Raw genomic sequence first — 12,084 nt, 5'->3', positions numbered from 1 at the left:
GTCCTTCTGGCAGACAATCATATGACTGATCTCCAATTGGTCTGCTAGGCCTTGCAGGACTGGTGGTTTTCTGGTGAACTGGCGGATGTCTCAGCTGGTGCCTTCTCAGGATCTAGTTTTCATCAGGGCTCAAATTTGCACCAGGTTGGGGTGTGTTCCTGTCCCAGGAAAGGGTCCATCGCTTGCTGTAACGCTCACCTGGTTCCCACGGGGGCGCTGGTCTAGTCTGGATTGCTGTGGCCTCTTCTAGCGTGATGCGCAGGACCCGGAACACCGATTGGACAGGACCTCCAAATCGTGCTTGCCTGGCCCGTAGGAAAATCCTTCTGCAGATGAGAAAGGGGATTAACAGTCTGCAGAATAGTGTGCTAGCTCCCCCCTTTTCCCCTTCGTTCCTCTCTAACTTCCTCCAAACCCCAGTTTAAGCTCACCTTATGGTTTGGAAGGATGAACTCTCCATCCTGCTTCTGGTGCAGGGGCGCGCGTACGTCCAGCTACTTCACTGGTTTTCAGAATGGCGCTGGCAAAATCCACTTGACTTTCCTGAGCGATACGCCGTAAGTATGAAAGTTCAAAGTTCAAATGAGGCCCCCTTTATGTTGTCTTTCTAACCTGTGATCTGTCCTTTATTTCAGGTGCAGAATGAAGGCGATGCGTCGAGGGGTTAAACTGCCGAGGTGAGTAGTGATGAGGGCGATCCCTCTAAATGTCCTTATCATTCCCCAGAAATGTCTCTTGTCCTTTCCCCATAGGGGCCGGGGTACGGTACCTGCCAACGGGGCGGCGCCAACCCGAAATGTGGAAGAAAAGCCAGTAAGCATTATGGCTGTTAATCAGGCTTTCCTTCTGTGTTCCTTCTGCTCACCTTTTGTTTCTTCCTCTCTCCCCTAGGTGCAGAGATGTGGCGTCCGATGCTGACAGCCGCGATGGAGCCGGGAGATGTCTCGAGGACAGGTGAGTGAAGCGTGGCGCTGCAGCGAGCAACGCGATGCTTTTAAATGGAAGTCTTTCTTCAGGGATGCTGGCGAGAAGATTCCGGATGCAGGTAAGAAGTTTAAAATAGTCCTTGGTTTTCACCTTTCTCTTCTCTTCCTTCCTTGCAGGTCTTCCAGGTTCGAGGCGGGCGTGGCTAGAGTCCAGGAGCAGGAGCAGACACGGTGAGTGTTAAGCTGCAGGAAGCAGAACAACGCGAAGCATGAGCTGCTGTCTGGGCGTGGCTTAAATAGCCTCCAAAGAAGTCCCAGGTATGTATCCTTCCCCAACTAGGTATGTATCCTTCCCTGGCCACGCCCGAGTGAAAAAATAGTCCCTTTCAGGTCTCAGGGAGGCCTGAAGCGTGCAGCATGGTCTGCATCAGGTAAGTGCACAAAACACCTCCCTTTATGAGCCTGGCGCCTATGGCACCAGGACTGATGTCCAACATGAGCCTGGCGCCAAAGGCGCCAGGACTGAGTCCAAAGATCCCCTATAAGGGGCCGCTGGGCTTTTACCCGAGGGCATGATGCCTGCTTCCGGGGGTGCTGGGCCTGGCCTGGTGCTCCGGGGGTAGGCATCATGACACTTGCTGACTGTTCTGGACAGGATTGTCTGGGGGCAGAATGTCTCGGCTCGTCTTTTTCTCATGTTGTAGGGGCACATGGCGTTCTTGCGTGTTTCTGGTTCCTTGGCTCCGCCTTCATTTACGTCCTCTGGTGTCATATCATCTCTCCCACTGGCACCCGACATCTCAAGCTTACAGGACTTTGGTTCTGGTGTTCCCCTTGCTGTGGGGATCCCTGCTGTGGTGGTTTGGGGTGCCGAATCTCTGGGCAGGTGTGTCCCTGGTCCTTCCTCCTTTGACCACTCTTACTTCCGACACCAGCGGAAGAGGTTGGGTGCGACATTGGGGGTCCTCTATGCTCAGGGGTTGTGGGAAAGGGAAGTGAGCCATCGATCATCCTTTTGGAGGATGTTGTGTGCCGTTCTCCGGGATCTGGTATACTTTGAGGTGTTTCTAGAAGGCTGGGGGGTTTTGGTCCGGACGGACAATACGACGATTTTGGCATATGTCTGCTGCCAGGGTGGTTCCAGCCACTCCTTGAATACCCTGGCTGCTCGGATTGGTTCTTGGGGGGCTGAGGGGGCTTGGTGGGTGGACACCCTCTCGGTGCAGTGGCCTCGGGGTGTCCTTTGTGCTTTCCGACCTCTTCCCCTTCAGCCCCAGGTGTTTCAGCGCATCCGAGTGTTCAGGGCGACTGTGTTGTTGGTAGCTCCGTTCTGGCCCTGCCAGACTTGGTTCCCCTCTCTGTTGGAGCTTCAGTCCCGGGGACCTTGGCTGGTACCGAAGTGGCCATGTCCCCTTCAGGGGGGGTCTGAAGGTGGGAGTCTGACGGAGTCAAGGAGCGGTATGGCTGTTGCTCGCTCTAGGTTGATGTCTCAGGGGGTTTTCAGGTCCTGTGGTCGAGTCTATTGTAAATGCTTGTTGCCCTTCTACTCTGAAGGCGTATGGCAGGCATTGGGTCCTTTTCCGGGACTGGTGTTGGCGGTCTGGGATCCCTCACCTGAGTTCTGGTCTCTCTGCTATTCTCCAGTTCCTCCGTGAATATTTTGGCAAAGGCCTGGCGGTCTCCACGCTTCGTTCTCTATGGGCTTTCATTAAATTCCTCTTGGGGGGACTCTGATGGCCACCTAGATGGGGAGGTGTTGGTGGGGAAGTTGTTCCGGCGTTTTTCTTCTTCCCGTCCCTGTGCTTATAGAGGGCTTCCCACTTGGGACCTCCCTCTTGTCTTCAGATTGATTAAAGGGCCTCCTTTGACCCCTTCTGAGTTTAACATCAGACGTCTTACCCTGAAAACTGCTTTTGTTAGTGCTATCACTTCTGCCCGTAGGCTGGGGGAGATTGGGGTTCTATTGTGTCTCCCTCCCCTTTTCCTGAGGGTGCTGCCATACTCGGTGGTGTTGAGGTGCGATCCGAACTTCCTTCCTAATGTTGTGTCTCGGTTTTCAGACCTCTAAGGATCTTGTTCTCCCTGCCTTTTTCAGAATCTGCGACCGCCAGAGGAGGTGGCTTGGCATGCCATTGATGTACGGTGGGGGGGTTTGGAGCATTTGGCGAGGACTGCCTTTTTCCGCTTCGCTGATAGTCTACTGGTTGTTTTTGGCCCTACTGGTAAAGGTCGCAAAGCCTCAGTGGTCTCCCAGGGCCGATGGATCCAGGTTGTTGTCTCCATGGCCTATGTGGAGGGTGGGCTGCATGTACCCGCGCATATTAAGGGGCGGTCCACCAGGGGTTTGGCGGATTCCTGGGCTGCTGCAACGAGGGTTTTCTCTACAGGAGATTTGTGGGGCTGCCACCTGGGCTGTTCAGAGCATTTTCATCAACCACTATCCTTTGAATGTCTCCCACTCGGGGGATGGTTCCTTCGGGGTTGGTGTTTTTGTCTGTGGGGATGTGACGTTGGAGTATTAATGGTGTGTGTTTCTACACTGTTTCATAGCTCTCAACCATTTGCGTTACAAAGGCGGGTGAAAACACCCAATGTCGTTTTTGGCAGGTGAGAGCCCATTGGAATGAATGGGCGTGCAGGAGGCTTGGCGGGTGAGTCAGGTGACACCCGCCAAAAGCGTGTGAGTTGAGAGCTACGCTGTTTTTGGCTTTGTGTCTCATTGGGACCCCGTTTCTGCTATGGTATGCCTCATGAGGTAAGTACTGGGACGAGGAAGAGTGGACGTGGAGGTAATGCTCTGATTACTTACAAGTAATCTTCATTACTCCTTCCTCGTCACAGTACTGACAGCCTTCCTCTACCTCCCTGCGGGGAAGGTCCCATGCTCCGGCTTGGCAATATGAAACTGAGTGACGTGGATGTGGGAGAGGAGTTATAGGGATTTAAAGAAATAAAAGAAGGTCCTGTGTCGGAGGCATGGGGCTCATGAGGTAAGTACTGGGACGAGGAAGAGTATGACGGGGAGTAATGCAGATTACCGGTAAGTAATCAGAGCATTACTTGACATAGTCGGGCATTGGGAAACTGCACTGAGAAAACCTCGGAGTCTCGTGAGCCCAAACAGCGGCCAATCAAGAAGCAGTGACTGGAGTAGAGGCCATAGTAAAATCAGGCAAACGTTAATCGTTGGATCAGAGTGTTCTATTGCAGACGCCCGATGTTGAAACGGAAGTTTGGCCTGACTCGACTATGTCGCAGCGCAGCGCTACTTGCCCATGCGCAGTGAGACAAGCTTGGTGGCATGGCTGTATCTCGTATTTCGCGAGTTTGGTCTACCCGGTCGTTGCTGGCAGCAGGTAGAACGATTCTCGGACGTCTCCACGGTTCAGCCGCGGATAGCGACTGCCGGAAGTTGGGGCCTGACAAGCTGCGTGAGCTGCTGCAGGGCGCAGAGGAGGTAGCGTCTCCGGAGAGGCAGGTCCAATGCCCTACGGAACGATGTGTACTTCTTTTCCCCGGCCAGGGCAGCCAACACCTGGGCATGGCATGCACAGGTGCACTGAAGTATCCTGCAATCCGGGACATGTTCGTGGCCGCAGAGCGTGTGCTAGGTTATGATTTACTACATCTCTGCCAACATGGACCCAAGGAAAGGCTGGATAGGACCGAACATTGCCAACCTGCCTTGTTTGTTACCTCCCTTGCTGCCGCCGAGAGGCTGTGCCAGGAACAGCCGGAGGTAAGGCCCACGTGACTATATTTGGGAGCGACCCCCCAGCCCTCGTCCTCTCAACACCATACCGGTAAATGCGGGCACATAGCCACGTTGAGGAGGTGGGGGCAGGGTCGGACTGGCGCATACAATTGTCTCTGGCCCCAATGAAAAAGTGGCACAAGTTGCAAATGGCAATTCATTCCTTTTGTGACAAACTATTTGAGTAGGACCCAAGGGGGAGATTTTTCATAAAATGTGATGCAAATTGTCCTTTTTAAATACTATTTATTCAGAAACACTAGCAAAAACTACTAGCACCATGGTGAAGTAACTTATTAAAGTGGCCCACTTTGAGCCAGAAAAAAACTAGTCCATCCTAGCATTTTGTGTTTTTGGTTTGGGCATTGTCCTATATGCCAGTCCGAGTCTGGGTGGGGGGCACGAAGCTTATGGGGCAACCGCTGACGTCAGGGGACACGAAAAACATCAGGTTTTTTTTTTAATGACCATATGCTTTCTTCCAACACTTAAGAAGTGATGAATACAAGGTTGTAAATCAAGCAAAACTAGCGTTGCTCTCGGATGGGCACATTTAAATGCCGCACATGGGTGGCAGGACGAAGACTGGTTTGCTATTGTCTGGGCCTCTTTAATAGGCAGATGGGCTAAAAAAAATATCTTGAAAGGCAGCCCATAGCAATGAGAGAGACAGGGGCCGGCTTTAGGCATGCTTTAGGCATGGGCGGTCGCCGTGGGCGTTTGAAAGGCTGCCCCATTCTGGTTTGGCAGGCAAACTATTTAGCAGAGCAATCCCAAATTTGATGCCTCACCCCCCTTTGAACTTGACATTTTGTTTTGTCGGCCCTGGCGCTGCCAGAGCAAAAGCCGGCTTTGCATAGAGGTCACTGTTAGCCTTGCATCATCAGCCTTTGTGGTGTCAATAGATAGCCATCACTTTTGTAGTGCCGAGAGGCTGCCTAAATGGTAGAAGTCGCGCTATACAAAACCCAGTTACATTACATTCCTTTATGCTTTGATTTTATTGTGCTGCCCCTCCAATATTAATATACTCATATACCTACTTGTCATTTTTCAGATCGTTAAATAGATAAATCTACAGAATGGTCAAATTGAATATAATTTGTGAGATGCCTCACTTGGTTGATGGACCTGCTGTAGCAATCTGTGCGTCAGCTGCAAGTTTGTGTCCTGAAAGAGCCGGCAAAGCAGTTCATGCTTCTGAGGCTGATGAAATACGAAACATTAAGTTGATTCTTGCCCTCCTTTCTGGGAGGTGACAGGGAAGCAGCAAGCCCTAAGCAAGCTTTCTCCAGTTCACTGAAAGCACGAGTAGGAGCAGCACACAGTGCCCCATATGTCCAGGATGGTGGGAGAGAGGGACTACAAACAATAGCAATATGTGAAAGGGGGCAAGTTCAGGATTAGGCAAGTATCCTTCAGGCCATCCACATCCAACCACTGCATTCATAAGCTGGATAATAGGTGGCGACGCCAGGGCCAAAACCCCTTCGTTTCTGGAGGGTTGGGAAGAGTATAATCATGCTGGCACACTTTCCTAACCAAGCAGATCAAACCAACCATTTTAATTCTATATTGATTTCCCTTTTCCTTTAGGATAGAGCCATAGAGACAAGGAACATTATCAATGGTCAAACTGAGATGCTATCGTCTGTTGTGTACCCTATTTAAATTATGATTTTTAAAATTTAATATGGCGCACAGCACACACCATTTATTGTAGTATTTCTTAAGTATTTTAAGTATTCTTTAAAAGAGTAATGCAGTTCTCTGGTTGTAGAGTTTGCAATTGTGTGCTCTTCACATTCTACATTTCCCTGTTTCATCTTTAGTTATCCTGGGCATAGGTTTGAGATGTTTTAAGCTCGCTTCATTCAGTATTCTTGTATGCTGTTTGTAGTTATAGGCAATACACAATGAAAGAGATTAGTATTGAAGAATGGATTAGATGTCTGTGGGTACTATTTTGATGGTAGAGCAGAATCTATACACATAACTAATGTGAAATGGAGAGGTTTGAGATACTTTCCTTTTGATATTGCTATGGTAATTATGAAACTTAAAGCTTCTAGGGCACCAGCGCCTGATGGTCTCGCGAATGTCGTGATTAAACGGAATACTATGAAGTGGGCAATATTGCTTCTAAAAATGATTTATGTCCATATGGGAAAGTGGTGAAATACCGCAGAGTTGGAGGAAGTCTATTTTGATTCCCATTTAAAAAAATAAAATAAAATAAGGATCTCTACCATCTAACTATAGAATGCTAGCTATGTCGAATACTTGTTGTAAAATGTTTGCCACTTTTATTAAAAATCATTAATACATGGATAGAGGATTATAATGTTATTCCATATCAACAAACTGGTTTCAGACGAGGGCATAGTACCTTTTTAAATAACATATTCACACTTAACTTCCTAATTTCCGATATTTTAAGATGCCCTGAAAGGAGTCTCTATCTGTGTTTTATAGACTATAGTGGGGCATTTCATTGTGTGAATCGTGAAAGGCTCTGGTTAAAGCTTCAGAAATGGGGCATTAGTCCAATGGTGCTATGTATTATTGGGGCAATGAATACTGGAACAACTGTTACTGTTTGTGTGGATAGAAGAGGATCCCTTTCAGCTATGGTTCAAACAACAAAGGTTTAACATATCCCTGTTTTATCTCTCCTGTTTTATACACAATTTGTATTTGGCAGATATGAATATTTGTCAGGTCTTAATTGCCCCCCACCCCTTAAAATAGGTGATGTGGGTATAAGATGGCTATCCTATGCGCAGTGCTCCAGATAGAGGTGGGAGTATTTTACTCCCCATTTTTAAACTTTGAGTGTTAATGTGATTTCAAGAGTAAAAACGAGTTTTCTCCTTTGCAAGTGAGTAAAATGTATGTGACATCTAGCCAACGTGTGCAAAAACTGTATGGAAATCGTTACTATGCGGCAGCTTTCTGCATTGTGACAGAATACACCTTTTGTTATTTCTCTACAGTCTGCCCATTTAATCTCTCTTGTTTATATATTTAAATGTTGAAAACACAAAAACCTAGCTAAATGCATAGTAAAGCAAACCTGAGTTGTATTGTGTGTTTTGAGGTTCGATAGCAGAATTGTCTTTTGATGTTTAATGAAAGTCTTCATTTCCTGGAACTATTACTTCTTAATGGTATGCCAATGTTATGATACAACAGTGCAGAGAGGCAAGGACTCCATGCTAAACTCTATACCTAATAATATGGTCCTATTATTATTTATGTAGCACTTTTGGCAAAGCGCTGTACATAGAACATTTTTATCACAATTATCACCAAACCGAAGTTGGTGTTCCCCCACAAGAGGATGAAAGGAGTCGGCCTTGCTGGGATTCGAACCGGCAGCCTACAGATCACTCACAGATCGTAGCTCGTAGCAATGAACGCTTAAACGGGTGAGCTATTTTATTAGCTAACATCCTTCAGAGGTCAGTAAACTGAGAATCGACTGAAGTATAATGATCGCAGTGCCTAGATGTTGGACGAACCATGCATGAAGTGCTACATAAAGTTAAATACCTTTTTGGATTATCACAGGGACAGGCTTTGCTGAGTTTCTATTTAAATTACAAAAGTAATTGTTTGCTTTTGAACAGCATTTGCCCTTCCTGGAGAGTCAGGTTTTGGAAGTTTTAATTGTAGTGTTGAAGATTTGAGAGGCTATAACACCTGCGATTGTCAATTACCCAGCCTTGAGCAAAGACTCTGTTGCCACTGACCATTTATAGTAATGTACCCCAATGACTGTGCGGTAGAATGGATGTAAACTAGACCATGCTTGCTCATCATTTTACACAATGTTTTTATAATGAGTGTAAATTAAATTAGAAGTGTAAAAATGATCTGCCTCTGCATGATTATGCACACAGCACAGGAACTTTGAAAAATAAAATTGCGCAATACTGGTTTGCGTTCACTGGAAAAATAAAGCATAATTTGTTAAAAACAATTCTCAATTGCAACTTAGTTTTCCATCTCATTGATTATACAATACTAAAATTCTAGGAAAATAAATATGCACAGTGCTTAGGTTTGCTCCATGAGCATTTGCACACAACACAGCAGAAGCTGAATGGAAAGAAACCATTCCTTGCAGCTAAGGGTGGTCATTCTATAGAGGGGTTGAGGGATTATTGAAGTCTATAAAGGTAGCATTGTTCCCGGAGCTTTGTACGCAATGGAGGTTTTAGAGGAGAGATTTGTCCTATGGTTGAACACCTTGGAGGGTAGAATCTAGAGACCAGTATTTAAGCTTCCCGGTGCAGTACTTGCAGAAGCCATTAGATGTGAGCTGGGTAATGTTTCGCTATCGACCTGGAGGAAAATGCGCTGTTAACTTTATAGTAGTGTTATGAGAACAGCTGAACATGTGAGACCTTTTTGGCATCATAGCCAATGCTACCAGATCTGGATATATTAATACCTTTAGAAGTATCCTACAGCAATATGTAAATTCCTTTCTCCTCAATGTTAATGTAAGTAATGTTGACCATGATAAGGGGATCCCTGTTTTAATTCAATAATGGGGAAGAAATCAATAGAGTGGGATATGATTACATCTTGGGATTACTTAAGCATGAAAAATAGATGTTTATTATACTATGCACGGTCTTAAACTTAATAAAACATGCAGTTATTTAATTAAATATGGAAATTATGATTTTAAAAGGTTTGATTTTACATTTTAATATACTTCCCTTCAAAGAGTATACTGATGGTTGAAATTCTGTATCGTATTCGCTTAGGAAATGTCGTTTCTGCGGAAATGAGGTAGAGACTGGGACATTTACTTATTGGGTGCTCAAAGTAGCTTATATTTTAGGGGCTACTCAGAATTAGTAAGTTATTTGACCATGATAACCTCTGATCAAGTTTGGGCTGCTATCTATGCTGCTAAATTTAGGTATATATTGGTGCTTTCTATTATATATGGAAGACCGTTTTATGATGAATTTGCATGCATTTGTTATTGTATGCTGTTGAAATTGCATTGTGATTGGCTTGGTATTTTGTTTAAACTTTTATGTAATAAGTCTGTGTATAAGGTTTTAATTAACCAATTTGCACAATAAAGAAATACAAAAATAAAAACGGGTAGTTGTATATTGCCAGCATAAAACCCAGGACTTCAAATACCAGAATAGATTTTGATGGAAGTCCCTGTACTCCATGGCTGGTAGGGTGCCCGTTTTCTTGGGGGCCAGGGTGGAACACCATCTCTTCTGTAGTCTGCACCACAGGTGGTTAGTCGGGAACTTGAACATGTTCTTTAGGTAAAATAACTGAGACGTTTGGGTTGGAGTTGATGTGGCTCTCTGTGAGTGTCAGAATGGCTAACCTTCAAACTCGCAGCACAATGAAATGAGGCAAACGAAAGCGGATAAGCTTTTTATTTTTTTGGCTCTCGTGTCTGAAAATGAGAAGTGCTGCCAGATGCACGCCAGCTGTTGCTACAATGTGTGGATTGCAGCCCCCCCCCCCTTCACATTGCTTCTACAACAATACATGGGCTCCCCATGAACAGCTCAGCATGCACTAAAGTGTACACACGTAAGCAGTAGAGCAGGAAGCCGGATGCAACGCCATGGTCGGAAATGTAAACTGTTTAAATAGTTGTCTTGCATCCCCTGCAGTGCCTTTCATTCTCTTGGTATGACTGAAAGTTTCTACTGGTCAGTCTTCACTCTAATTATTCACTCTGTCTCTGGTAAACATGAGTGTTCTGTGTTGTCTTCAGGCTCATATGTCATTGTCGGTTTGTATGATTGGTTTCATGTGTCTGAATAAGGGCATGCTACGTGATTTTCCTTCACCTTTTTGTCTTTGAATAATCATATTCACTGAATAAATGTCTTCGGTGTGTAGCCTCCCACTGTACCGGGTTCCCACTGTTACTTGTAAAGAACGATACAATACTTGGGGGGGGGGGGGGGGGGGAGGCTTATTTACAACCCCTTTATTCGTGCTTGTTGGTCCCCCAAACTGCCGTCTCCCCGCATCACTCACCTTTCTCCCCCTCCATTAAGATCAGTTTCATTTACAGTGATGTGGATAACCCATCTAACATGCGGCTCCAAACACATTACACCTCCTCCCCCCGGCCCCCAACCGCCTTTTTTAAACCACAGCTACACTATTCCATTTCCTAAATGAGTCTCGTTGGTTTAGATCTTACTCTCACTGGTGCTAGAATTTAGCTCATCTGTGTTTGTTCTGCTCAATATTGGACAGCTTAGTCACCTTGGTACGAGACATCCGACTCATGTCCCCTTTCCCTCATTATTTTCTGCAGGAACGTACTTAAAAGTTCCCCTCATTGGCTTAAAAGATTGTGATCTCCCTCCCTTCTTCGCTTATCACAGTCACCATGGATGCTTTTCCCTTGATCACCATCAGAGGCTCAGGATGAAACGGTCATTTCCTTAAACGGTTTGAGTATGCCACACTCCCACCTTTGCAGAACCCTGACTCTTCGCCCTTCTTCTGCGGTCAGCATAAATGTGCAATTTGTGTTTAGAACGAGCATTCCTCCATTGCATACCGTGATCATCCAAGTAATGTTCTCCCTTCCCGTGTGTGTTTGGCAAACTGGTCCTGATGAGACATCCAAACATCATCTCTGAGGGACACGTTCCCGTAGAGCAGTGCAGTGCAGTGTATTTCGGTAGTCTCTTAACAGCTGGTAGAGCACTTGCTCTAGCTTATGTTTGGTCAGTTGTGATATTTGAGTTGACATTTTTATATTGGCCATTAATCTCTCGAGCAGGCCATGCGCCAAAGGCCATAGTGGAGTGACTCGCTGGTGATGGAATCCCATATATTCTGCAGAATTCCTAAAGTCTTGTCCGGTGAATGGGGGAACATTGTCTGATTTTTACAATCCAAGGGACTCTAGGCTGTGAAGATTCCATCAAGGGCTGGAATGAAGTTGGTAGCAGCCGTCAAGGCCACTATCTGCCCCGCAGAAAACCTTGAATATTCATCTACCACCACCAGAACATAGGTCCCATCACATGTTGGCCCAAAGAAGTCTATTTCCACTGTGCCCCATACTGAATCCGGGAGGGGTGCACGCACAACAGCTCAGGCTTCGTGACCGGCGTGATCACAAAACATGTATGGCAGTCTTTCAAGACTTCTTCCCCTTGCATGTCTTAACGTGGAAACCAACATTTCTGGCGAAGCAGCTGCTTCGTTGACACTACCCTCCTCTGTCCTTCATAAACCAGCTACAGCAGCTGTTGCCTCAAAGATGCTGTATTGCTCTCCCCAGAGTGCACTGAAAAACATAAATCACCAATGCAATTATAGAGCCAATACTTTGAACGCAGAAAGACGCAATAACTCGCAACCACACATTTTTTTTAT

General features: G+C 46.1%; 1 protein-coding gene across 2 annotated transcripts in view; it reads left to right on the top strand.

Annotated features, from left to right (window-relative positions):
- The window catches only part of MCAT (malonyl-CoA-acyl carrier protein transacylase), a 219,035-nt gene that overhangs the window by 98,618 nt on the left and 108,333 nt on the right, over positions 1-12,084 (top strand). Inside the window, exon 1 of one of the 2 annotated variants that reach the window (XM_069628123.1) lies at positions 3,974-4,665. The exons of the other annotated variant lie outside the window; for it this stretch is intronic. Within the exon in view, the coding sequence (XP_069484224.1) occupies positions 4,228-4,665 (438 nt within the window). The 5' untranslated portion in view covers positions 3,974-4,227. Of the gene's footprint in view, positions 1-3,973; positions 4,666-12,084 lie in introns of those variants that run through there. 2 annotated transcript variants of the gene reach the window in all.

Source organism: Ambystoma mexicanum, chromosome 12 (assembly GCF_040938575.1).
Source record: "Ambystoma mexicanum isolate Mex_15411 chromosome 12, UKY_AmexF1_1, whole genome shotgun sequence".
NCBI lineage: Eukaryota > Metazoa > Chordata > Amphibia > Caudata > Ambystomatidae > Ambystoma > Ambystoma mexicanum.
Note: the sequence above shows the minus strand (reverse complement) of the source record. Positions and strands in the feature narration are given on the sequence as shown.